Raw genomic sequence first — 26,796 nt, 5'->3', positions numbered from 1 at the left:
ATACATACTTAAAAGACAACCCTGGGGGCTTCCAACACGTTTCTTCAAGATGACATGTATATAGCTAAATTTTGAGAAACACCAAAGATCTCTGAGGGTGCCTCTGTGTGTGTGTGTGTGTAAGTCTCAGAACTCCTCTTCCTGCAATCCAAGTGTGATCTCTTAAAAACTCAAATGTGACTGTGTCTGTTCACTGCACGCCTCATGTTTGGCACACCTGAGAATAAATGAATGGTTGTCCTGCCCCAGCATAAAACCTTTCCATGATTCCCTGTCGCTCTATGGAGGGAACCCAAATTCTTCACAAGGCCCAGAGCCTCTGTGAGCTCTGCTTCTGCAGCCTCATCCTCTCCCACTAAGCCTTGCACCTCACTCCCTTCTGCCTAGAACTCTCCATCAACTCTGCCCTTCCCACATCTCCTAGTCGTTGCCACTCCAGTGAATCTTTTAAACATCCCTTCTCATTAAACGGTCAGCTGTGGTCTGTGGTTTGGGGCCCGTCTCAGGACAGGGCACCATGAGGGCAGGGAGCGTATGTGTCCTTTCCTCCACTCCATCCCTGGTGTACAGCACCAGCCTGACACACGGCAGGTGCTCGGTGAATCTGGGCTGAATGAATGACCAAGACATGGGTCGGCTGGGACCTAGTCTTCACCCTGCAGAGCCCCAGGGAGATGAATCAGTTCACCAACCAGGAAGGCAGTGCGGGACGGAGCCATGCCAGTCTCAGTTAAGAGATGGGAGCCCCGAGGGTCAAAGATAACTTTCGGAGTTGGCACCGAGTCATCCAGGAAGCAGGAATTTCTGGTCCAACATTTTCCTTAGCCAAGGTTCTGATGGGCAGAGAAAGCTTTTTCCCAGTAACGAAAGCAGGTCTCCCAAATGCTTTCCTTTTCCTCACATTGAAAATGCAGCAAGAATAAACCATCTCCAGAGCATAAGGACTGTGCTGACTCAGCCTTGGATGCTCCTGACTCTGGGTGCTCCTCCCTTGACCCCTGTCTCAACCACCTGTCCCCTGCCCAGTCACTCCACTTTTTTATTCTCCTTCCTACTGGAAACTGGTGGATTTCTCTGTTGACGGTCAGTCTCTGCCATGAACTTTGTTTTGGACACAGCTGTAACCTTACCACCTGGCCAATCTGAGAGCTTCCAAAGCCTCAGCTATCACGTGCATACAGTTAATACAACTCAGGGGTGAAGAGACACAACAAGGTCTCAATAATAACTAGTACGATAACTGGGGTGACTCGGCAAAGTGGAGGGGAGGTTCAGAGCCTGCCCAGGACATCACCTACAACAAGTGCTCATGAAGGAGTTACGACTATTGCGGAAATGATCACGGTAAGCAAATTTGCTTCTTTTTTGAAGTGGAGGACATAAGTGGGAGAGCAAAGACTGAGCTGAGCTGGCAGGAAACAGGTGACCTGGCTGGCCGGCCAGCCGCCTCCCTCATCACACTCCTCATTTACTTTTTAATAATTTCCTGGGTTTGCCGAGTTGCCTTTAGAGACAGGATACTTGTTTTCTCAGCCAGCTTGCGTGGCTGGCTGCCTGGGTTTCCCGTCTCACCGCCCCTCCACTGCCAAGTTGTCATACATGCTTCAGGGTGCTGTTGAGAACACGCCAGGTAGGTGAGTGCCCCTCCACCCCCGAATACCTACAGACAGGTTGAAGACCTGTCCCACTTCTAAGGGACTCTCTGAAAAGCTCTGGGGGCATGAAGCCCACCTTGGTTCAGAGATCAAATTCTCCCTAGCATCTCTATTCAGGATACGTCATCCCCATACCTGGCACACTTAAGTGTTAGTGTTAATTGCTCAGTCATGTCTGACTCTTTGCGACCTCATGGACTGTAGCCCACCAGATCCCTCTGCCCATGGAATTCTCCAGGCAAGAATACTGGAGTGGGTAGCCATTCCCTTCTTCAGGGGATCTTTCTGACCCAGGGATCTAACGCAGGTCTCCTGCATTGCAGGCAGATTCTTTATCGTTGGAGCCGCCAGAGAAGCCCCAGGTACTTGGCAAACCGAGACATCCCATAGAATCTGGCTGTAACCAACGACATCAGGAGTGCTTGAAAAATACCCAGCTTGATGCAAAAGTCAAAGATGAAGTGAAGAAGAAAAATAGAAAAAGTAACATAGAACAGGCAACCAGGCTGGCAAATTAACTTCAAATTCCTTCAACAGAATGAGTTACACGGCATACAGAGAGGGAGAGAAATGGATTTCAGCGAAATAATTGGACTTTGTATCCAACCCATGGTTAACATACACCTCACATATGAAAAACAGAGATTATCTGAGAACTGCCAGACACAGCCCTGTGGTCTGCCATCTAGCACCAGAATTCTCATGCTAGAGTCCATCTATAAAACACTATTTCAAACACACACACACAAATATTTAAGACCCATACAACCAAAATGTTTTGACCATTGTCAAGATTTTCCAACAGCTCTAATTCATTAAAAAGTCAATTTAACTTTAAGGTTTCCCTTCAGCCGTCAAAAGGCCATGAGCACCTGCAGAGGACCGCTTCAGGAATTTTAGTTTTGAACGACTCATTTACACTTTAAAAACTGCAGAGACCCAGAGATGCTTCTGCAGAAATACCACGTTCTCTGCTCTTGGTATCACACGGTGAGTTCCGCTTACAAGCTAAGGAGAAAGTTGGTGACCCCTTGACCCCGCTGCCTCTCTGGGTCCTCCACGTGGATGGGCTTTTGGGGACAGGAGTGTCAGTCTGTCCACTGGAAAAACTCTCCTGGTCCTAGAATCCTGTTAGTTTATCCTAGAGGGTCCTCTGGAGGCTGCAAAGCTAGCAGAGAAATCTGAGTGGTTTTTGCGAAAGTGGCTCTGGAGATGCCGGAAGCAGAACTGAAAGGCACAGCCACTCTTACTCTGATTTCCACCATTACTGCTACTATTTATGCTCAAACACTTTTTGTCGCCAATGCCCCTCCCCCCCATTCAAGTAACTTAGAAAATTCCGATAGCAGTCTAGATGGGGAGACCTGGGAATTTAAATTCTCTGGAGTCAGAGAAACCTAGGTTAGGTCTGCTCGGTCATTGCTAGCCATGTGCGCCTTATCGGACATATTTACCCTGTTTCGGCCTCAGTCTCGCATCTGCAAAATGGGCTGGCATGGGAGAGTTAAAAAGCTTAAAAGGCGAACGCTGGGCCCATAGCAGAAATGCGAGCTGGCGTTGTTAGGAAGACGCCTTCTTTCTAGAACCAGGGGGAGGCGGGCGAGCTGGGGGAGCGCAGCCCGCGGTGCGCAGACAGGGTCGGGGGGTGGGACGGGGTGGGGGTCAGGTCTTACGCCCCGCGCCCGGACTCACCAAGGTTTCCAACTCGCCCTTCGCCAGCAGCTCGTACTTGTGGCTCGAGCCCCAGAAGGCGAGCTTCTGCAGCAACTTGGAGAAGCGTCCTTCGAACATAGTGAGCGGGTGCAGGTCCCTCGCCCAGCCTCCCGTCCCGCCGGCGGCCGCCGCCTGTGCCTGCGTCCCTCCGTCCCTGGCGTGGCCGGGGCTGGCTGCGCGCGCCCAAGCCTCCCGGGCCAGGCCCAGGTTACCAGGTAGCCGCCTACCTGCCCGCCGCAGGTGAGGCCCCGCCCCCGGGGCGGAGCTGCGCACAGGGAGGCCCTCGGCGCACCTGGTCCCGCCCCTCCCGGACTTTCCCGCCCTTGAGGGGCCGCGGCGGCCCGGGAAGGCCCTGGGGCTGCAGAGGCGCCTCAAAGCTTGGGCTGTTTCCCGAACTTGTCCAATCGTGAGATGCAGCTGGAGCCGGGGGGATGGGGTGGAGACAGGCGATAAACCAGTCCCCTCCCTACCCTGAGTCACTGAGTGGGCCGGGAAGCTGAACTCTACCGAGCCACCCAGGTGATTCTCCTGGGGAAGCCACGTGAGGTCAGCTAAGATGCTGGGAGCCCGTTTAATGTGAGCTGAGGCTCCTAGAGCTGCCAGGAGGCTCGGGAGCGGCCACGTGGCTTCTCTGAACGTGATTGCCAGTTTGTTATTGCAGGAGAAGACAGCTTAAGATCTCACCTCCAGGAAGGGGCCTGGGAGGGAACCCCACGAGCTGGACAGTTAGAGGAGCCGCTGCCTTTGGGCTACACCTGGTGCTGCGTGGTCTATGAGCTCTTTATTTTCATTTGCAGAGCAGGCTCCTGTGCTTGCTAATCGTGGGATCTGGAGAAGGTTTCTTAAATGTTCACAGCCTCAGTTTACTCATCTGTAAAATGGCCACCATAATGGCACCTCCTTCATAGTGAAATTGAGAGGAAATCTGCTGGACCATCTTATATGGGAAAAGCTCAGGGCAGGGCTTGGCGTAGTGTATTGGGTATGGAGATGGCATATTCACTCCCATCATCACTTGGCTCACATGGCTCCCAAAACCTGTGGGTGAATGTGCAGTGTAGACGGTTTTCAGCCTCCAAGTGGATATACTGAGATGTGTAAGGGTTTCGGCTTCACACAGCACGGGAATCCAGAACAAGACTCCCTGCTTAGTAGGGAGGGGGCTTCAGAGGAGGCTGTGCTGCTATTGTGTGCCTCAGTTTTCTTATCTGTTGATTGGGGTTACTTAAGGACTGTAGGGCAGGACACGTGTTTGTGTCCATTAAATTGTGCTGCCTCTTCGGAGCAAATGTTTGCCACTTACCCCAGCTGCTCCCCAAGGGGTGGCCATGTCAGGCCCACTCAACCCAGTGGGTTCTAGAAGACCTTCTTGTTTCTCCTGCTTCTTCCCCTCTTTGCAGAAACGACGCTGCCCACTTCCATCAATTTCAGCAAAGGTGACGAGAAAAGCAAGACTCGGGTGTGAGTCAGATTTTAATTCCAGGCCTGTTCCTAACCATTGGGTGACCTTGGGCGATTCTTATCACCTTTTTGCACCTCAGTTTACTCACCCACAAAATGGGGGTGACACCACCTATCTGAGTCAGGGTCTGGAGCCTCCAACTGAGTGCTTTGGGGAAAATTTGATAAACAGATTATTTGTGAGCAGGGGGTGATGTGTTGGGCAAATACCTTTGCCTTGAAAGCTCCACCTCAGCTCCAGCTCAGATTGTCAAGAATTTGTGGGTCAGGCATGAGAATGTCCAGGGCATTCAGAAAGCAGATTCTGGGCAGTGGATGTTGTGCAACATTCAGACCTGTTGGGATTAAAAAAAAGAAAAAAATGGAATGGATTACAGAGAAAGTAGTTTAAGAGACCAGGTTTGTGCCTGGAATGGCTGAATGGACACTGTTAGGCTTAAGTGTGCTTAACTTTTCTTTTTGTTGCCTTGTGATCAGAAAATGTATCTGTACACGGGTCTGTGAACCTTTCTTAATTTGCTGGGACTTTTTGCCTGGTGTGTATGCAACTTTTGTAAATATTTCAATCTCACTAGACAAGGTGATATATTCCTTGGAAGGGCCTTGGTAAGCTGTACTTTTCTTTGTAAATTTGTTCTGTATTTATTCACTCTGATTTTCTGGCTCCACTGCTCATGTCTTTATTTTTGACCACTTGACCTGACAAAGGAGGATAAGAGAGAGTTTCAAATTTCCCAGTTGAGTTGCTTTCCTGTTTCATTTTTGCCTGCAGCCTATTGGATTCTAGAGTCCACTCTCAAGGAATTACTTTGGACAAGACAGGGAATCCCTGGCAGTCCAGTGGTTAGGACTTGGCACTTTCACTGCCGAGGGCCTGGGTTTGATCCCTGGTTGGGAACTAAGATCCCACAGGCTGAGTGGCCCGGCCAATAATAATAATAGTAAAAGAATCTGTGATAGGAGAAGCAGAGCTGAAAATTAAAAGGAAAAGAATTCAGACAAGACTGTTGCTGCGAGACTTTCTGAGGTTGGCAGCTCTGAGAGTGATCAGTCCTGATGCTCTGGCCAGCCTGGAGAGACAAGGGTACCAGTCAGCCCAAAGCATCCAGCCTTTCTTGAAATATCAGCCCTGGGCAACTTGAACAATGAGGTCACACTCTTCAAGTCCCATTCACTCTCGGTATGAAAGTGGTGTCACTTCATGACCCATAAATTACCTCCCAACAACACACCCTGCTGGGAGACCTCAATGCAATCCCAAGGCATCTGAAATATATTTGGTAATAAACCTCACTGGGAAAGTCTAAGGTTGGAATTTGAAGGCATCCTATTAACAAGAGGTACAGAATACAAGGGATACATGAGTACTGGAGTGGGTTGCCATTTCCTTCTCCAGGGGATCTTCCCAACCCAGGGAGTGAACCCGGGTCTCCTGCATTGCAGGCAGACACTTTACCATCTGGCCACCAGGGAAGCCCATATATATATATATATATATATACATATATATATGTATGTATGTATGTATATGTATATATACATAGATTAGTTTTAGAACTTCGTTTGAAGTTGATGCTCTTTACATATACCCTCAGTTCGCTTGTTTTTTTAATGGCTGAGCACACAAGCAGTAATATAATCATGTCACAGATGGAGAAATTAGAATTTAGAGAAGGAAAGCCACTTTCATTCATTAAGCAAATATTTTTAAGCATCTGCCACGTGGCCATGGAGACCAACCACTGATACACGTGACCTCTGTCCCTGCTCTCCTGCATCTTATCTCCTAGCGGGTGTGACAGGCTACAAACAAACCAGACTGTCATGCAGTTGCAGGCAGTGGATGCAGTGGGTTGAGTAAAGGGCCCCCTAAAAGGATTCATCCATGTCCCAATCCCCAGAAGCGGGGCAATGTAACCTGATTTAGGAAAATGATCTTTGAAGATATGATTAAGATAAGGATCTCAAGATGAGATCATGCCAGATTAACTGGGTGAGCCCTAAACCCAAGGACTGGTGTCCTTATAAAAGACAGGAGAGGAGAGACACGACACAGAGGGGAGGCCTCGTGAGGATGGGGGCAGAGATGGGAGGGACGCGGCCACAAGCCAAGGACCGCCTGGAGCCACAAGAGGTAAGGCTGGGTCCCCACTCCTCCGCCAGAGCCTTCAGAGGGAGCATGGTCCTGCCAACACCTGGCTTCCAGACTGCGGGAGAATCTCTGTTGGTTTGTGCTCCCTGGTTGTGGCTGCCCCAGGACACTAGCAGGGCGAGCAAGGCGATGCAGACAAGCAAACGGAGTGAGGACTGAAGACTGAGTGGGGCTCCTGTCACTTGAGCAGCCAGGAGAGGTGACGTTCGAGCAGAGACCGGAACGAGGTGAGAAGTGACGCCTGTGGATATCTGGAGGGGTGGGAGGACAGCATTCCAAGCAGGGAGAAGAGACAGGATCAAGTGAGGCCTGCTTATGTGAAATGACTCTCCCGTTTGCACCCAAGCTCTGGCCACCCTCCCCACACCCACGCCCATGCCCAGGCACTGTCTGCCACCTTCCACTGTCACTGCTGAGTGATGGGGAAACACTGGCTGAGAACTTCCTACAACTGTGGGCATTGCTGGGGTTCCCAGGGGCTTAACTGCACCAGGCGGGACAAGCCCTGTGGAACCTGATGCCAGGTGCCAAGTCTTGGGTCTTGCTAAACACCGAGAGGTAAATGCCTCATACAGATGTCACCCCTCCCTCCTCCTACACCCCTGGTAGGTATCACTGGCCCATCTCGAGGTGACATTTCCCCACTGGCTGAGACAGGCCTGGGAACCCTTCTACTTATTACACTTTAAATAGCTACCAACAAATTATTTAGGCCTGGCACCTGAATAAACTTGTTTACTGAAAGATTTTCAGAAGAGGAAGGGATGACCTTGGGTGAGGGCAGATATAGAACCTTCTGGAAGGCAGTGGTATGGCTGAAGACCCCCACATAAGTCCATCATTTACATGAGGATTTACTTTTTTTTTAAACTTTTTATTTTGTATCGGGGTACAGCCAGCTAACAATGCTGTGATAGCTTCAGGCGGACAGTGAAGGGGCTCAGCTGTACATATACATGTATCCATTCACATGAGGGTTTACTCTTGGTGTTCTGTATTCCATGGGTTTTGACCAACGCAGAATGTCATAGAGCTGTCATTACAGAGTCATCCAAAGGATCTCACTGCCTAAAAATCCCCTATTCATTCCTCCCTCACCCCAACCCCTTGGCAACCACTGATCTTTTTGCTGTCTCTATAGTTTTGCTTTTCCAGAATATCATAGTCAGAAATTTGAAAATATACAATTTCTGTTGGCTTTTGAATGTAATCAGTTTAGTTTAGTTGCTCAGTCGTGTCCGACTCTTTGCGATCCCCTGGACTGCAGCACACCAGGCCTTCCTGTCCACCACCAGCTTCTGGAGTTTTCTCAAACTCGTGTCCATTGAGTGTAATAGAGAGTTCAAAATTCTCAGTGACTCCCTCTGAAAGTTCAGAGAACCCCAGGGCTCCCCACTTAGGGGTGAAGGGGTGTGGTTAGTTCTCAGCCAAGTGGCTGTTAGAATGGCCCCTTCCCTACCAGAGCCTCCTCCCCTACCACCGCTCAGACTCCTGGCTGTTTGTCAAACAAGCTGAGCTCAGTCCAGCTTCCCCCGTCTTTGAACTTCAAAGGTGCCTCTACCAACTGTGTTCTCCCCCAGCTATGCACAGGACCCAAAACTCCCTCCCTTTCAGGCCTAGACTTCAGTGTTTACTTTGTAGTAACTCATGGAGCGGAATTCCCATTTTGTGTACTTCTGTGCAGGTAAATTTTGCTGCAATAAAAGATTCTGTTAAAGAGAGAGCAGACTTGTGGTTGCCAAGGAGGAGGAGGTGGGAGAGGGATGGACTGGGAGTCTGAGGTTGGAGATGCAAACTACCGGGCTTCCCTGGTGCTCAGACAGAAAAGACTCTGCCTGCAGCGCAGGAGCCCCGGGCACAGTCCCTGGGCTGGGAAGATCCCCTGGAGAAGGGAATGCCTACCCACTCCAGTGTTCTTGCCAGGAGAACTCAATGGACAGAGGAGCCTGGTGGGCTACAGTCCATGGGATTGCAAAGAGTCGGACACAACTGAGTGACTTACAGAGAGAGACAGAAGCAAACTATTACACATAGGATGGATAAAAAACAAGGCCCTAATGTATAGCACAGGAAACTGTATACAATATGCTATGATGATAAACTATAATGGGAAAGGATACAAAACCAGAGTCTGTGTATCTGAGTCACTTTGCTGTAGAGACTGGCACACCGCTGTAAATCAACCATACTTCAGTTAAAACATACTCTTAACATTTTAAAAAAGGAAGCAGATGAAAGTTGAATGAGAAACAAGATATTTACACCATCTTAAGTGTGTTTCCACAAGACAGTTATGAATTACAAAGGGAAACAGTCACTCTAGATTGGAAAAATCTGGCCAGCTCCACATTGACGAAGGGATCAGGGTTGCCAGGACCACCGTTGGGATGAATGATACTGTGCGCCTCGGATACGATGCACTGAGGGAGCACAGCTTCACTTTGGGGGACTCCTGGCAAAGTGCTGAACCCAAGTCCCATCACGAGGAACCAGTTTCCCATTGGAGGGCATCCCAGGGAGTAACTGGCTCCTCTCTTCAGAGATGTCTGGAAAGGCCATGGAAAGTTCCAGAGGGACGAAAGACTCATAACAATCAAATGCAAATGTAATCCTGGATCAGATCTCAGAGCTGGGGAAATGTTTTTATCATTGGCTATAAAAGATATCAGGGCTTCCCTGGCAGCTCGTCGGTAAAGAACCCACCTACCAATGCTGGAGACGCCGGTGTGATTCCTGGGTCTGGAAGATCCCCTGCAGAGGGAAATGGCTACCGCTCCAGTGTTCTCGCCTAGAGAATCATGGACAGAGGAGCCTGGCGGGCTACAGACCATGGCGGTCACAAAGAGTTGGCCACGACTGAGCGACTGAAACCACCACCACCACACAGAACCTTAGTGCAACGGCTGCTGAACCTGGGGAGGCTCTGGAGACGACAGTATCGCACCGACGCGAGCTTCTGATGTCAACCACTCTTCTCTAGTCAGGGAAGAGAACGTCCCCTTTGAAAGGGCACCCTGAGGTTCTTAGGGGTAAGGGAGGGAGGGGGAGCAAGAAAGTGGGGAGGGGAGCTCACCCACAGACTTGGATAATCTGGAAAGATTATACGCAAATCTGAAAAGGTCCCATAGTGTACGGTTCCACCTATAGAACATTCTCGACAAGACGAAATCAGGGAGATGGCGAGTGGATTAGTGGCTGGCGGGGGTTAGGGACGGTGTGACAACTAAGGCAGCGAGGAGGAGACCGATGTGGTGACGGAGCACCTCCGGAGTACCTCCGGAGCTGGTGCCTCCACGAATCTGCGCCCGAGATCCGGAGCCAGGGAGACCACGCCCCCACACCGGCGCGTCAGTTTCCGGCCTTGTGGTTACGCAAGACGTGACCCTAGGAGAACCTGAGTGAGGGGACCCAGGGCCTTTATAATTTTTATAGCTCCCTATCAAGCTGTAATTATCTCAAAATAAACAATTTAAAAAGTAAGAGAAACAGCATCTCACTTCTGTCGCCCTGTACCCCCCCCCCCCCTTGCTTTGGGACATCTGTAGCAGCCAGCCGGGACACAGAGAGACTTCTGATAACCAGCCTGGGCAGCCACAGGGGACCCGGTTTAACCAGTAGGCAAGCTGGTTCATTCATTCCACAAACATCTGAGAGGCTGTGCGGGCCAGGTGACGGCACTGCTCCCGTGGTGCCAGGCTCTGCCCTCACTTCATCCTCAAGACACCTGCCTGGTTTGCAGTCAGCACCCCTCTCCCAGAAGACGGGCTGTCGTGAATGATGGGGTCCTCCACCCATATGCCCTGGGACCCCCTTTCCTGTTTGTGGGCTCCCCCCTCTGACCTCCAGCACCTGCCAGCGTGAGACCGTGGCACCTGAAAATGTGCTTCCCCAGGTTCCCCTCGACCAGCACAGGCAGAAAGCCCACGCCTCCCCCCGGGGAGGGACAACCCAGAGCTCCCCGCAGGGGGCCGGGCTGAGCCTGGGACCTGGCCTGAAACCCTGCCTCTGCAATTCCCTTACCTGCTTCTGCTAGAGGGACACCCTTAACAAACCAAGTCTCGCCTCAGGCTCTGCTTCTGGGGAACCTGACCCGGGACTCAACCAGAGGCTCAGAGTGCTTAAGTGACTTGGCCGCAGCCACACAGCTAAGAGCGTGAGCCAGAAGTTCTACCCCCCAAGTCTGATGCCGGGACCATCAGGCTGCCAGCCTCTGAAAAGGGGCTCACTCTCCCTTCAGGAACCCGCTCAGACCATCTCCCTCTGCCAGGCTCTGAGATGACGGAGGGCTAATGGGATCCTCCAGTCCCTCGTCAGACACTCTCAGCCGACTTAGGAAGGCAGACCCAACCTCACCCATGTGATCAGTCACCAGTTCAACAATCCAGCATGGAGGACCCACTGTGCGCCTGCAGTGGGCTGCACGCTGGGAGGGAGATAAGCTAGATGTGGCCCTGCCCCCCATGAGTCCCGGGTCTCAAGGAGAAGCCCACATGGCGTGTGTCACAACATCACGCAGGACCCAGCGAGGACGTGAGGGGGCATGCAGCAGTCTACCCGGTGACTCAGGGGAGACTCCCAGGCAGGTGACATGGAGCCGGGGCTGGGAAAACAGAGGAGCAGGGCGGGGGAGGAGGGTGGAGATGGACAGCTTGGATAGGGGTAGCTGCACAATGCCCACGGCTCCTGGTTCGGGCATCATCGCAGGCAGTGTGCCGCTAGCAGGGTGAAGGTCATGCCCACGGAAGTGGCCCCCATCGCACCCTCCATGGGAAGCCCTTAGTGTGGACTGCGGGCTTCACTGCACTGGGACCTCGGGCCATGTTTGTCGCCCTCTCTCATCACTAAGAGGGAAGCTGTGCACAGCTGGTGGGGGGTCCTGGAGGTCAGAATTACCTGGCACTGAGTGAGCCCAGCTGGGATCCACGGGGCTGCCAGGTGGGCTCAGATAGGTTGGGCAGAGGTCCCGGGGGGGACCAGTCGCACCACTGTAGGTTCACAGAGGCTTGAGGCAGAGAACAGGTCCCTCTCTGAACACCTGCAAAGCAGGGGCCTGGATGGACTAGCAGTGGTGCTGCCCAAGGAGGCTGTTATCACAGGTAGAGCCCATGCCAAGACCTGCCGGAAGGGGCCATATGTTCCCTGTGTTTGTTTTAATTTAGAAAAGATTCTGTCGACTCTTCAGTCTGGTGAGCATCATGGGATATGATAACTTAGAGGAAAAAAAAAAGATTTTCTTTCTTGATGAACTGTCCACTTCTTTCTCAGCATGGAACTTTTGGTCTTAGCTGTCAGGAACCTTGGTGTTCTGGTTGCTGCTGTTACTGCTGCTAAGTCACTTCAGTCGTGTCCGACTCTGTGCGACCCCATAGATGGAAGCCCACCAGGCTCCACCATCCCTGGGATTCTCCAAGCAAGAACACTGGAGTGGGTTGCCATTTCCTTCTCCGATGCACAGAAGTGAAAAGTCAAAGTGAAGTCGCTCAGTCGTGTCCGACCCTCAGCGACCCCATGGACTGCAGCCTACCAGGTTTCTCCATCCATGGGATTTTCCAGGCAAGAGTACTGGAGTGGGGTGCCATTGCCTTCTCCAGGTGCACTGGTTAACACTCAGTTAATGCTAAGCTTACCCAGCTGTATCAGTTACCAACCTCCAGGCTATAAGCGGCAGAAACTGACTCTGGGTATTTTAAGCAAAAAAGAGAATTTGGTGGAAGGAAACTAGATCTGCCAAGACCACGCACGGGGATGGAGAGAGACCATCCTTCTCAACATCCCCAGTGGGAGTGGGGTGCTGCCCCCAGTTTACCCACCTATCCATCCAGCAGAGAGTTGCTGAGTGGGAGGAGCTGGGGGTGGAGCAGTGGTGATGGGAGACATTGAAGGGCAAAGACCACAGGTGTTCTCTACATGTGGGTATTTTAGGGTAACCACCACCTCCCACTTCACTGGAGTTTTTCTCAGTGTCTTGCTTTGGGTTCTACCAAACCCAAAGATTTGAATGCAGGTGGTTTATCTGAGAGGTGACCTCCAGGAAACACTGGAAGAGAGGGATGAGGCAGGGCTGGGAAGGAGCCGACAGAGGCGGGTATCTGGTCTACCCTGATAGGGGCTGAGTGAGCCCTCATTGGGGAGCCAGCTGTTCGCTGGAAGCAACTTTCTACAGAGGTCAGGGGCCACGTCTGCTCCACCAGGCTTGAGCTGTACGCAGGCAAGCGTTTTCACCCCTCCCCATATTCCAGGCATTGCTAAGTCCGCTCTGTCTTGTTCTGTTGCATAATACAAGTTATGAGCTCCACAAACCTTTCCTCTTTGTGCCAATCACTGTGCTGCTGGTGGAAAGAACATCAGCAAGATCAGGAGGAGGAAATGCTTTTGTCCTGAACAGCTTCAGAGAATGAGATTCTATTCCACCCCAGGAAACCATCCTTGCAGTTGTTAGGATTTTTACCTGGTTGAATGGAAATCAAAGTCTTAGAGAACCACCTAAAACAAAGGCACCGCTTAATGGATGGTTTACCAGATGCATCCCTTGGAACCACCAGCTGGGACAAGAAGTAGAACTTGCCACCCTCCCTAGGCTCTGCCAAGTGTCTCCTCAGTGACAACCCCCACTCTCCACAGATGGACCGATTCTCCTGACTCGGTATTCATCTCATATGAGACTCATATTCACCTCATATGAGATGCACTGATTCTCATTTCTTCATCCTCACTTCCTATGTCCTGTATATTTCTTTAACCAACACATTTCCCATAGCATATCTGTTTCCTGGGGCTGCTGTAATAGTCACAGACTTAAGTGGCTTGGTTCTCTTACAGGTCAAATGTCTGAAACAGCCCCACTGAACTAAAATCAACTAAAATCTGCAGGACAGCATTCCTTCTGGAGGCACTAGGGGAGACTACATTCCCTTATCTTTTCCAGCTTCTAGAAGCCATGGCATTCCTTGGCTCATGACCCCTTCCTCCATCTTCACAAACTGCGATGCTGGCTGGGTCTTTCTCACGCTGCTTCACCCTGTCGTCAACCCCCTGCCTCCTATAAGGACTTTGTCATGACACTGGACTCACATGGCCCATCTGGGATCATCTTCCATCCCCAGGTCTTTAACCCGGTCACACCTGCAAAGGCCCTTTTGCCAGGTCAGGTCACATATTTACAGGTTCTCAGGACTAGGATGTGCATACCTATAGTCAAAGCTATGGTTTTTCCAGTAGTCATGTACCGATGAGAGAGCTGGACCATAAAGAAGGCTGAGTGCTGAAGAACTGATGCTTTTGAACTGTGGTGCTGAAAAAGACTCTGAAGAGTCCCCTGGAAGCAAGATCAAACCAGTCAATCCCAAAGGAAATCAACTCTGAATATCTATTGGAGGGACTGATGCTGAAGCTGAAGCTCCAATACTTTGGCCACTTGATGTGAAGAGCCGACACATTGGAAAAGACCCTCATGCTGTGACAGATTGAAGGCAGGAGAAGGGGATGACAGAGGATGAGACGGATGAATGGCATCATTGACTCAATGGACATGAGTTTGAGCAAACTCCAGGAGATAGTGAAGGACAGGGAAGCCTGGCGTGCTGCAGTCTTTGGGGTTGCAAAGAGTCGGATACGATTAGGTGCCTGAACAACAAGAAGCTTTGAGGGGCCGCTATTCAGTCCACTGTTCCACCCATCTTTTCCCCTCCACCCCTTAACATTTTATCTGTTGAGACACCCAGGCTGTCTGACCTGTAGCAGTCCCTACAGGCTGGACTTTACTGGGGCATGGCCCTCTGTGCTGGGAATTTCCTGCAAACTGGCAGTGGGATCAGGGGCTGGACTGGGCTCAGGCCCTATCCCCTTGGTCTTGTGAGCTTGCATCAGGACCACAGACCTCTTTGTGGCCGGTGGTCTCTTTGTGTGATATCAGTATCGTTGGCGTTCAGTGCCCACACCCACTCACTCACCACTGCACTGCAGCACTGATGTTCCAGTCCTGCCTCCTGCAGTTCACTGTATTAGTTGGAATACTTTCCTCCAGAGATGCTTTCTGTTACGTGTAGTTTGTCACCAGGGGAACAGGGAGGCAGAATGACTGCCCGACTCCCTCCCTTTACCACTTTTCAGGCCAACAACCCAGTTCATACCATCCCCTGAGGGAGATCCACTAGTTTTTAAAAGACGAGTCCTATCTATTAGATTTTTTCATTTTAAACAAAGGGTTTGAGAGCCCGTGTCCTATTTAAATGAGCTCTTTTGTAAATGAATGTTTGTATTTATTTGGCTGTACCTGGTCTTAGTTGCAGCACATGAGATCTTCAGTCTTTGCTGTGGCATGCAGGATCTTGAGTTGCAGCATGTGGGATCTAGTTTCTCACCAGGGATTGAACCCAGGCCCTCTGCGTTGGGAGCTCAGAGTCTTAGTCACTGGACCACCAGCGTGCGTGCATGCTAAGTCGCTTCAGTCGTGTCTGACTCTTTGTGACCCCGTGGACTGCAGCCCGCCAGGCTCCTCTGTCCATGGAGATTTTCCAGACAAGAACACTGGGGTGAGTTGCTGTGCATTTCTCTAGGGGATCTTCCTGAAACAGGGATTGAACCCACCTCTCTTACGTCTCCTGCACTGGCAGGCAGGTTCTTTACCACTAGCGCCTTCTGGAAGTCCCTGGGTTACCAGGAAAGCCCCTAAATTAACAATTCTTAACTGAAGTTTCAGAGCCTGCAAGGACAACAACACCTGGCCAGTAAGCTCTGACCTCCTGCTCCCTCTACAGCTGCCCCTGCCACCCAGGCTTCAGGAACCCCCAAGCTCCTTGACTGTTCCTGCCTCCTGTCTCCCCGCCAGTCCCCAGGGGAAAGGAACCTTCATGAGGCTCCCAAAGGCATCACCGCTCTTACAGCTCAGAGGCCCCCTCCTATCTTCTCCCTGGGACTCCAGGGAGCCCGTCGCTCTGGGCAACCATGAGCTCCTCCTTGCCATCTCTGGCCACGGCAGTGCCTTGTAGCCTCCCCGCCTCAGGAGGACTCCCTTCTCTTTCCAGAAGCCCCCTATCTCCTTTCTACTCTCTTGCAGGAGCCTCTGCCCCTGCCCCAGCTCTGCTCAGGGGAAGCAGACTCCTGGTGACCTGTTTTGGGTGGCTTCCCAAGCATCCTATGAGTGATGGTGTGTAGGTCTGTCCACCTCCCGTGGCCCTGCCGCCTCTGTTGGATAAGAACAGCTAGTCCTTCCAGAACACTGCTGTGTGCCAGGTACCATCCTAGCCACTTAACTAGCCTCACCACACAGCTAGACTAGGAGGCTGGCGCTGTCATCATGCATTTTCTAGAAGATGAGACTTTGGCTCAGGGCCACCTTGGGAGCGGGAGGAGGAGCCAGGACCCACCCACTGACCGCTGGGCTCCTGAGTCGGCCAGAAAGCAGCGCCACTAAGACCAGTCCCTCAGCATCCTTTGGGGAAGGAGCCAGAACCTGCGTAAGGAGTCAACAATGCAAGAAGGGGCTCACTGCCTTGGGAGCAGTAGTTCTGGAGCTCTGGCCAGCATCAGAGTCACAGGAGCGTGAGATAAAGCACAGACCACCAGGTCGATCCCAGAGTCCCTCACTCAGTAGGGCTGGGGAGGGCTGAGAACCTGCATTTCTAACCAGCTGTCTTCCAGGGATGCTGATGCTGCCAGTCTGAGGATCCCCCTTTGGAAACGGCTGCTATAGTGAACTCGCCTGCCTGCTGTGGGAGAACAGGGGCCAGGCTCGCTCCTGGGGCACATAGTGCGGTGGTTCCAACACAGACTTTCCCATCCAGGTGGTTCTGTGATGACGTGTGTGTGTTCTCAGTCGCTCAGTCATGTCTCACTCTTTGTGATCCCATGGACTGTAGCCCACCAGGCTCCTCTGTCCCTGGGATTTCTCAGGCAAGCATCCTAGAGTGGGCTGCCATTTCCTTCTCCAGGGGATCTTTCCAACCCAGGGACCAGACTCGCATCTCCTGCATCGGCAGGCAGGTTCTTTACCATAGAGCCATCCGGGAAGCCCCAGTAATAACCTTATGATTATATTTTAAAAAAAAAACACTTCATCTGCAAGAGGTGCATTCTGAGGCATCCACAGATATTGTATGTCTCTGGGATTCACTTTATTTATTTATTTATTTTTTTTGTTTTTGGGATTCACTTTAAAATACTCCAGACTCTACCTCTGGAAAAGGTTGAAGGTCTAGATGAAGCAATGGTAGCTGGCTGATGAGTCCAGGGAGGTTCATTCTACCACTTTCTACAGCTTGTTTATATGTGAAAGTGTTATTCATAAGCCTTGTTGATTTCAGGTAGGGGAAAATCTCTGGCTCCCCACTTACAACTGACCTTGAGCTAGAAACTTGCAGTATCTGAGCCTCAATTCTTTTTGTTGTCAGTGCAGCTGATGGCATCTTTCCAACTGGGTTATTGAGGACATCACGGATAAGAGCTGTTAGCATTCACCTTGGCACGTGACCCATGAGACTAATTCCCCCAACGTACTCTCACGCATTCTCCAACCCGACTTGGCCAGGGCAGCACCCAATGGGCAGGAGACTCACCCATCTCAAGACACCTGTTCAACAAGTTCCTGGGATGAGGGTGGAACTTTCCAGAAGCCTGCCCATCTGTGAGCAGGCAGCGTGGGTGTGGAATGTGGGATGGGGAGGCTGTGGGTGTGTTTTGGGATGTGAAGCTTCTGGGCAGTCACGGGCAGGCTGGCCGCTTGGACGCCTCACTATTGCCCCCACAACACCCCTCAGACTTGCCGGTGGGGGGTCAGGGGGCTTCTTTATGGAGCCACTGGGTCGGACGCAGGAGATCCCTGGTTTCCAGTTCAGAGGTGGTTCCAGTGGATTCCATGGGGCCTTCAGCTTGCCAACTCATCACCAGTCAAGGAGTGCTGTGGTGTGTTCTGTATTGTTTTTGTTTTGATTACAAAAAATAAAACCCCATCTGTGCTAGCCCAGGGCAAAGTTGGGGCAGCCGGTGACTGGGAAACCTGGAGCTGTTTCCTTGAACGTTAATGCAGGGAGGGCAGCCAAGTCTCATATCGGTTGGCACAAACTGAAAACCTGTCAAGAACGTATTGGCTTCACTCTCTCTTTCCCGCTCCTCTTCCTGCTCCTCCTCTCTCTCTGGGTCTCCCTCCCGTCCCTCTTCCTCATGGACAGGACAGGAAATGGCCTCCACAAAGCACAAGTCCTACCCCTCTGTCTCTACCCCAGGGCTGGCTGAAGTTTGCCCAGCATTTTCTGTGTGCCAGGTCTTGGGCAAAAGACTTTGCCACCTGGACTTCATGTAATCACACAGCAGCCATAGAAGAAGGTACTGCTTTCATCCTTCCAACTTCCAGAGATGAAACTGAAGCACTGAGAAGCTCAAGAAATTACCTAAGACTATGTTACATTCAAGAGCATCTTCTTGGGGGGAGGAATCTGATTGGCTCAGCTTGAGTCAGGTGACCTGTTTCTTCACCAATCAGCTGTGGTGAAGGAGGAGGGTCTCAGAGCATCAACATGGCAACCTCCAGGCCCAGCATTAGAGAACTCTTTTCAGGTGGGGTGGTGAGCCTGGCACCTGATCCCACTCTGCTCCTTTCCTCCTTCCTGAGTAGCCTCCATGGACACAAATCCCTGCAGCATTTGTATTCCCACTGGTGAAGTCATATGGGGCTGGAGTTCAAATCCTGCCTCCCCTATTTTCCTGATGGTCTGCTCTTGGGCAAATGACTTCACCTCCCTGAGCCTCAGTGTTGTCATCTGTAAATGGGGTTCATAAGACTGGCTTCTCAGAGACATGTGTGTGCACAGTCACTTCAGATGTGTCCAACTTTTTGCGAACCCAAAGGACTATAGCTCGCCAGGCTCCTCTGTCCATGGGGTTTTTCAGGCAAGAATACTGGAGTGGGTTGCCATTTCCTCCTCAAGGGCATCTTCCCGACCCAGGAGTTGAACCTGTGTCTCCTGTGTGTCCTGCATTGGATTCTTTTATAATGAGCTTCCTGGGAAGCCCTTCTCAGAGACATGGGGAGAAGCAAATGAGACCATAACCCACGTGAACCCTCCAGTGGCTTCCCATTGTTTTCATGTTCAAGTTGAAACTCAAGGTGTAAACTGGCTGGCACCTGCTTAACATCCTACCCTGTATCTCCCCAGTGCCAGAATACACCTAATCCAGCTGTGCCTCTGCCTGAATGCCTTCCCTCTCCTTCCCAATCAACGTTAGCAGACCTGTCCCCGAGTGGGCTGAACTGTGTCCCCCTAAGAGCTGTGTCTGCATTCTGACTCCATGACCTGCGTATGTGACTTTAGTAGGAAACAGAGTCTTTGCTCATGTACTTTCGTTAAGGATCTTGAGATGAGATGACCCTGGGTTTAGCGCAGGTCCTAAGTTCAACCACATGTCCTTACAAACCAAAGGAGAGTGAAATTGAGGACACACAGACACAGTGGGAAAGCCATGGGATGATGGAGGCAGAGAACGCAGTGGTCCATCCAGAAGCTGAGGAGTAGCAGAAGCTATGGCCGCCCCTGGGAGCTGGAGAGGGAGGCAGAGCCACCTCTGGAAGGGACTGAGCCTGCGGACATCCTGACAGGATTTCTGGTCTCCAGAGTTGGGAGAGGCTACATTTCTGTTGTTTATGGGAATCTGTGTGGTAGTTACAGAAAACTCCTACTCAGGAACTTAGCTCAGAATCACCTCCTCGGGGAAGCCCTCCCTGACGTCTCATCCTGCATAAACGGTCAGAGCCTACCGAAGCTTTATCCTAGCCTTCCCACCGTGCCTGTGATCATCCACACACCTGTGTCTCCTCCTCCAACCTTTGCAGGGGAATCCATACTCCACAGAGTACCAAGCTGTTAACAACAGATGACACCCTGATGGTGGAATTTCAGGCAGCAGACTCTAGGCACCCGGAGGGAGAAATCTGTCTGAAGCTGGGCACCACCACCATCTCACACAAGGGCCTGCTCAGCTATTCCCAGGTGGAGGCATGCAGAGGCCTTGCCTGGGGTCATGAGTAAAGTCTGTCCTGCACTATGTCCCCAAGAACCCCACCCCCACTCCACCCCCACCGCCTTCCCTTTCCGTTACCTGGCTGATCTCTGTGAGATGTTCTAGAAAAAAGGTCTGGGGTTGGGAAGATCCTGGCAGCTCTGATGGAAACTGGCCCCAGAGAGGACTGTGACAAAGTCAGCCCGCTCGACAAACAGCAGCACTATTTCATTGTTTATTCTCACTGAAAAGCCGAGCCCAGGGGTGAGGCTCCCATAGTCCCTGTCCTCAGCCACATGCCCCTGGGGTCCAGCAGCTTTTCAGGTGCCTTGGAGTAGGCCAGGCTGACTTGCCTGCTGTTTGCTGGCTTCCTGGGTCCCCCGCAGCTCTCTCAGAGGCTGGGCACCCCCCACCCTGGGGCGTCCGCAGCTGTGGGAGGGTCCCCAGCCATTCTGTGTATGGCAAGAGAGAAAGCTCCAGACTGGGAGTTCGGGGGAGTGGGGCTGGCCTCTCGTACTTCCTGGAGACTGGGAACATGGCCAGTTCCAGCGAGGTGACCCTGGGTGAAGAGCTCTACCTCCTGAGCTTCCTCTGTGGAGCCAGAGAAAACTCCCAGGCTCTGTGGGGGGTGCCGGCTTCCTGGTGGTGGGACTGTGCTGTGGTTACACAAGGTGTGACCATGTGGAAGGCGGCCTCTCTGGATTCGTCCTCGCATGTCCTAGGAATTTACTATTATTTCAAATTAAAATTTTAAAAAATATTTTAAAAAACAGGTAGGGGACCTTAGTATGAAATATAATGACTTCAACAATTAATGTAAAAAAAAAAGAGAGAGAGCAGCTGTGTTCTTTCCTTTCCACACTTTCTCAGAAAGTCCTCATCTAATGTGTACTTCCTGGGAGACCAAAGGTAACTACGTAATATCTCTCTGCTCCTCTGAACGGCTGCAGATATGAGAATGTCATGATCAACTATTTCATCTAAAACTCAACAGCTAGATGTGTTCATAAACCACACAAATTAAAGACTTTCTCCCTGATTAAAAAGGAGAGAGAGAGAGAGACAAAGTTTGTACCTCCAGAGGAGTCAGAACTGGAACTGGTTTACTGGCTCTGTGATCCTTGCTAAATGATTATTTCTCATGCCTCAGTTTCTGTCATCTGTAAAATGGATGTCCAGAGTCTCTTCCTCATGGGTTGGGAGAGCACAGTCAAGTGGTTAGTTTCTGGAGGGCTTCCAGAGGGCCCTGGCATGCAGCCAGTGCTCAGAAGGTGCTGACCACATTACAGTCGCCCTAAGAACAAGGACATAATACAGGACAAGTGCCGAGCAGAGGCAGTTCCCCGTAAGGATGGACCGGCCCCTGTGGCTGCCTGGCTGTGTGTGACCCTGGGCATGTCGTGAGGCACTGGGGGACCTTTGCTGCCCTCCCTGTGGAATGAGAGGTAGAATCCAGGAGACCGTCTGCCCAGCCGGTCCTGCCCACGTGCAGGTTTTCCTGGGATCCGCCCCCCACCGTCACCCTCACTGCCATTGCTGATTGGGGAGCTACCGGTTCTTCCTTCCTGCTTCCCACAGCCTCACCTCATGGGCCCAGAAGTGGGGTGCCTTCCCATGGGTATCATTGGGGAGGTGTCCCATACACAGGGAACACGGGCAGGATGGAGCTCTAGGGCGACCGGGGGCCAGTGTCTCGTCCCGAGGAGACAGTGGCTCTGCCCAGAGCACTCAGACATCCGTGGGGGGGGGGGAACTCCATCTCTGGCCCCCGCTGTCCCTGAAGCCCAGGTACAGTCCTGTCCTCACAAGCTGTGACTGCTCACTTCTGCCTTAAGAGACAATAACAATAACAATAGTAGCAGTGACCGCTTATAGAACCCGTGCTATGAGCCAGACACCATTCTGACACCTGCATATATTTCGGCACCTTTACTCCTCATTATAGCCTGGAGTATCATCACCCCCTTTCGCAGACGGGGAAACCGAGGCACAGTGAGTAATTTGTGCAAGATCACACACTAGAGAGTGGCAGGGCTGGGACTTGAGCTCCGTTGGCCTAGTACCAAAGAGGTCACCCCCTCCTCCTGTCCCTCTCGGCGGCCCTCTTTGTCCCAGCTGCTCAGAGCCAGGGTCCTGTCACTGCCAGCGGTACCTTGGACCTCCAGCCCCTGAGGTTTCTTCAACTCTGCTCCAGTGCTGTGCCTCTTCCCTTCCTCTCTTAGCCCCAAGGACTGGGGACCGGCCTTTCCAGGTTTCCCAGTAGTTTTCACAATTCTTATCTTTCATCCCATGGAAGGTATGGCAGGCATCATCCTGCTCCATCGCAGTGAAAATGGAGGCTCAGAGAGGCTAAGCTCTGTGTCCAGGGACACACAGCTCCGACCAGCAGGGCCACCTCTGGAACCCAGCTCCTAGGCCGGAGCTCTCTCGTGCCCTGGATGGCGGGACCTCTGTTCACACTTTAGCTCAGGTGAGCAGCCCCTTCACCTGTCCAAATCAATTAGGTCCACAGAAGGGCAATGCCAGCTCCTAAAGGGGACTGTGCTCTGGGCTCAAAGCCAAGAAATATAGCTGGGCTCTGGGTATGTCCCCCACAGATTGCAATCACCCATGCATCTGTGTATCTCCCTCCAGACTGAGGACCCAGGGAAGGGATGCAAGGGAAAGCTGGGAAGGGCAGGGGGCTCGCAAGACCATTCCTGGGGCCGTGTGATGGAGGGGCAGAATCTTGGAGTCAGGAGGTAGGGGCTGTTTTTGGGCTGTTCCCCTCTGTATCTCAGACTGAAACCAAGACAGGCAGCACATATCCAAGCATATCCAAGTTATCTAAGCATAACTGTATGTGCAATTAAAAGAAAAAAAAAGTACCACCAACTAAGCTGCTATGACACTTTCACCTTTCTGTTGCAAACTTGGTAGAAGCTTCTTTCAGATTTATGTGGACATAGATTTTGATCATGTCTCAGTCTTATGTATACATAAAAGAAGACATACGTGAAATAAACAGGGCAAGATTTTTTTTTCCTAGAAGGTCATCTTGCTAGGCTCCAACTCTTTTCAACCACTTTTCCACTCGGCGTTGCCAGTATCTGAGTTTTCCTGCCAACGTGGCTTCTCAATCCCCGAGGTTCTGATGACGCAGAAATTCCCAGAAGACGGTTCCTTGGTTTTTCCTGAAAGTTTCCACTGAGCTGCTGACACCCAGCCTGCACGTTTCACTGTGCTCACGTGCAGGCTATGACGCCTGGTGGTCATGACTAGGACACTTCCCAGCTTCAGGGGACATGGAAAGGTGGGGAGTGGGCGGGAAGGTGCATCTTGGATTTGCCAAGAAAAGGTGGTTCGCACTTGGTAAATATTTCTTGATGGAAGAAATGTATGAATGAGTGAATGAGTACCTGATGAGTGAATGGGAAGTTAATTACCCAGAACCTGAGGGCAATGAACCAGTGAAACTTACTGATGGATGAAGCGAGACAAACTGGAGTCTCAGTATTTGGGCTTCACCAGAGGGGCTCAACTGGGGGCAGATGTGCCTGCATGGGAATCTAGGGTCAAGGTAATAACACCAAAGAATGATCACCATAGCTGCTGACCACTCTCTGTACAACCTCTCTCAATCCTTCCCGGCAACTCTGAAAGGAAGCCATCTCATCGCACCCATTTCACAGAGGGAGAAACTGAGGCTCCAAGAGAGGGGAAGTACCTTGCCCAGGATCAGGACAGGCTGACCAGCCTCTACTCTCCCCACCCCGTCTTGCGGGCAGCCCTCTAGGCGAGATGAGCTCAGCCCTGTCCCCAGGCGCCTCTGCTGGTCAGCACACTGGCAGTGTCCCCTTCTGGGCCTCCACGGCTGGGGGAAATGTGCATGGATGGAACTGCTGGGTCTCTGGAGCCTGAGCTGTGAGCAGGACAGCCCAGTTTGGAATCCTGACTCTGGCACCACGGGCTGTGTGATTTTAGGTGGATTCTTTCAGATTTCCGACACTCGAGTCTCTGCTGGTTGTAACTGCTGGTGCCCACCACTTACAGCCAGAGAAGAAGGGGACAGTCCCTTAGACTGCTGGTCCTCGGCCCTGATGGTCTGGCTGCTCATCCCCACCCTCTCCCCAAGGGAGCTTCAGGTAACCACAGGCTCAGGGTCTGTCCAGACCAGTGAGGTGGACCCTCCAGCACAGACAGGTGAGGTGCTGGGGATTTCGTGGGTGACCCATGCTGTGACCCCCGAAACCACATGTTATAAACCCCACAACTTGGCTCATGCCTGCAATGGATGGACATAAACTGCAGTCTCCAAGAAGCAGAGCAGATCTGTCTCTGGCTGGGTTTGCCATTCTTGGATGAAGCCGTCTTCCTTTTCCATCAACGGGAAGGTCCAAACCTCCCCCAGCCAGCGTGACAAAGGCTCACTTCACACAGCTTTGACATGAATCGCTTGACTGCTTCTCCCTCATGTTCCACACACAGAAACAAAGAAACCATCAAAATAATTCTTGAGCAATATGAACGCACTGATGCTCAGAAATGACAAAAAAAATAAATAAATAAAGGCCCACCAGTCATCAATCTCCATTCTAAACTGGACCTCGGGTGTTTTCCAAGAGCACATGGCTTTTAGTTGGAGAAAGAGTGTGGACCTGGGTGAGGGAAGGTCAGCGGAGGAGGGACAGGGGTGAGGAGAAAGGCTTGTTTTTAAAATATGGGGGGCTTCCCTGGTGGTGCAATGGCTAAGACTCCACACTCCCAAGGCAGGGTCCCGGCTTCCATTGCTGCTCAGGAAACTGGATCCCACAAGCTGCAACCAAGAGTTCGCAAGCCACAGCTAAAGATTCCATGTGCCATAACAAAGATGGAAGATCCTGCCTGATGCAACGGAGACCCAGCGTGGACAAGTAAATAAATAAATATTAAAAATAGAATAGCAGTGCTGCAGTGACCCTTGGAATGCATGCGTCTTTTAGAACTGTGATTTTCTTAGGGGAGGTGTGTGGCAGTGGGATGGCTGGGTCATATGGTAGTTTTATTCCCAGTTTCTTTTTTTTTTTTGAGTTGATGTACAGCAGAGACCACCACCACACTGTAAAGCAATTATCCTCCAGCTGAAAAATGAAGAAATAAAACAAAATATGGATACTCAGGAGTCTCCACGCAAGCCCCTCTTGGAATTCAAAAGGTCAAGTCCTGCCAAATGACTGACCATTGATCCACCAGTCACCATGGAGCTGTCTTACAGAGGTGGGGGGTGGGGTGTTACTGGGCGAATTGAATCACTTCCCCCCAAAGCCTCTGGATATGTGTCCGTTTCTGTGCAGTCACGGTTGAGATCTGGATTCTGTAACAGATGCCCCCAGGGCTCTGCTTGCATTCTCTGGGGGTCCCTTTCCAGGCTGCCCCTGGAATTGACAACCCCTCCTCCAAGGAGCAGCCCTTACCCCACCACTGAGTGGGGCTCAGTTCCTTTGTACTCTAATGGGGCCAACTCTACAGTGGGACTCAAACCCATTTAATCATTTGCAAAACGAACATGCAGCCCCTTGCCCAACCTTGTTAAACCAAGTGTGAGGCCATTCTGAGCATGTGATGGGTGCCTCCCCTGGAGCTGGCCCTGAGGGAAAGCAGGCTGCCCCCAGGACCACCGTGCGGGGGGGGGGGCGGCAGGTCTCACCAAAGTTTCCCTCCGCAAGACCACCTTACATCACCTGGTAGGTCTGTGCGAGCTCTCCCCAGGAAACTCCCTGCTAAAATCACTTCCTAATCAATAAATCCAATCCTTCTCCCAGGGGCTGCTTCAGAGGGACCCACACCGACAGGGTATGCATGTAGCGCCGACAGTCCAGGGGTCCAGAAGCAGAGCTGAGCAGACAGCTCATCCCCATCACAGCCACCACCTCCCACCCTCAGATTCCACGGCTCCAGCACATCCAGTTTAAGGTCATCAGGTGCTTAAAACTATGAATCACGCATGAGCAGGTGAGTTCATTTCCATTTTATGATGAGCAGACTATCTCAAGAACATCTGGAATGGGTAGATGTCTCCTAGAGTCAAACCTGGAAGAAACCTGTACCAACCAAGACACTGACCTCCACACAGCTCCCAGAGGAAGTGACCTCTTCCCATGGCAGATCTGGGGGGTGGCAAGGTCAAGGGGACTACTAGGAGGGCCTCATTTCCAGGATGATAAAGCAGGAACCTGAAGCTAGTGAGGGGCTCACATGAAGTCACCCCGCCAGGTTGGGCCACGCCAGGGCTGAGAGCCAGGGGCCCTGTCTCCAAACACCGCCGGGGTCATGCTCTCTCGGGTTGGGCATGACCTTGGAGGTCAAATCATTTTTTACTCAAGGATTTCCGAGGCTCAGCAGAAAGTGGAGGAATGTTCTTGCAGACAGGCTGAAAGGGAAGGAAAGAGGGAATGAACATGAACCCAATAACATGGCGTCATAAGTATGTGTCATCCAGTTCTGCCTCACACACCAGAAGCACCAGAAGGATGCCAGCTTCTGCTAAGACTCAGTTCTTGACTCACTGCTAAGTCTCTCTGGGTTTCACCTTTCTATCTGACTCCATGTGGATCTTTCTTACAACCTTGGTTGTGCTAGAATCTTGTTGCCAGTTTCCAGTGTGTTTGCAGTGAGTCCCTCCATGTGCAGATGTATTTTTGATGCATTCGTGGGGGCAAGTGGGCTCCCAGTCCTCCTACTCTGCCATCTTGATCTCCCCTCCCATCTCATTTAAGTTCCTAATGCATCACTCCTCCTCACTCCCATTTCACAGATATGGAAACTGAGGCTTGAAGAGGGGAGGTCATTAGCCTAAGATCACCTGGT

At 51.6% G+C, this 26,796-nt stretch overlaps 2 protein-coding genes and 1 long non-coding RNA gene across 8 annotated transcripts in view; 1 reads left to right on the top strand and 2 right to left on the bottom strand.

The window, feature by feature from the left end:
* The window catches only part of ATP2C2 (ATPase secretory pathway Ca2+ transporting 2), a 78,536-nt gene extending 74,922 nt beyond the window's left edge, over positions 1-3,614 (bottom strand). For all 4 annotated transcript variants that reach the window (XM_042231511.2, XM_027977685.3, XM_042231512.2 and 1 more), the window contains exon 1: positions 3,348-3,614. In XM_042231511.2, coding sequence (XP_042087445.1) covers positions 3,348-3,446 — 99 coding nt within the window. In that variant the 5' untranslated portion in view covers positions 3,447-3,614. The remainder of the gene's footprint in view (positions 1-3,347) is intronic.
* On the top strand, positions 1,231-10,458 carry LOC132657665 (uncharacterized). Its single transcript, XR_009596151.1, has 3 exons — positions 1,231-1,344; positions 1,979-2,645; positions 6,993-10,458. It is a non-coding gene; the product is annotated as an uncharacterized LOC132657665 (long non-coding RNA).
* Positions 10,459-25,942: 15,484 nt separating this feature from the next.
* Positions 25,943-26,796, bottom strand: part of WFDC1 (WAP four-disulfide core domain 1) — a 37,175-nt gene continuing 36,321 nt past the window's right edge. For all 3 annotated transcript variants that reach the window (XM_060397872.1, XM_042231510.1, XM_027977684.2), the window contains one exon: positions 25,943-26,359. The gene's annotated coding sequence lies outside the window, so the exon portion shown is untranslated. The remainder of the gene's footprint in view (positions 26,360-26,796) is intronic.

This window comes from Ovis aries, chromosome 14 (assembly GCF_016772045.2).
Source record: "Ovis aries strain OAR_USU_Benz2616 breed Rambouillet chromosome 14, ARS-UI_Ramb_v3.0, whole genome shotgun sequence".
In the NCBI taxonomy this organism is placed as follows: domain Eukaryota; kingdom Metazoa; phylum Chordata; class Mammalia; order Artiodactyla; family Bovidae; genus Ovis; species Ovis aries.
The sequence above is the reverse complement of the archived record's forward strand: the minus strand, read 5'-3'. Positions and strand labels throughout refer to the sequence as shown.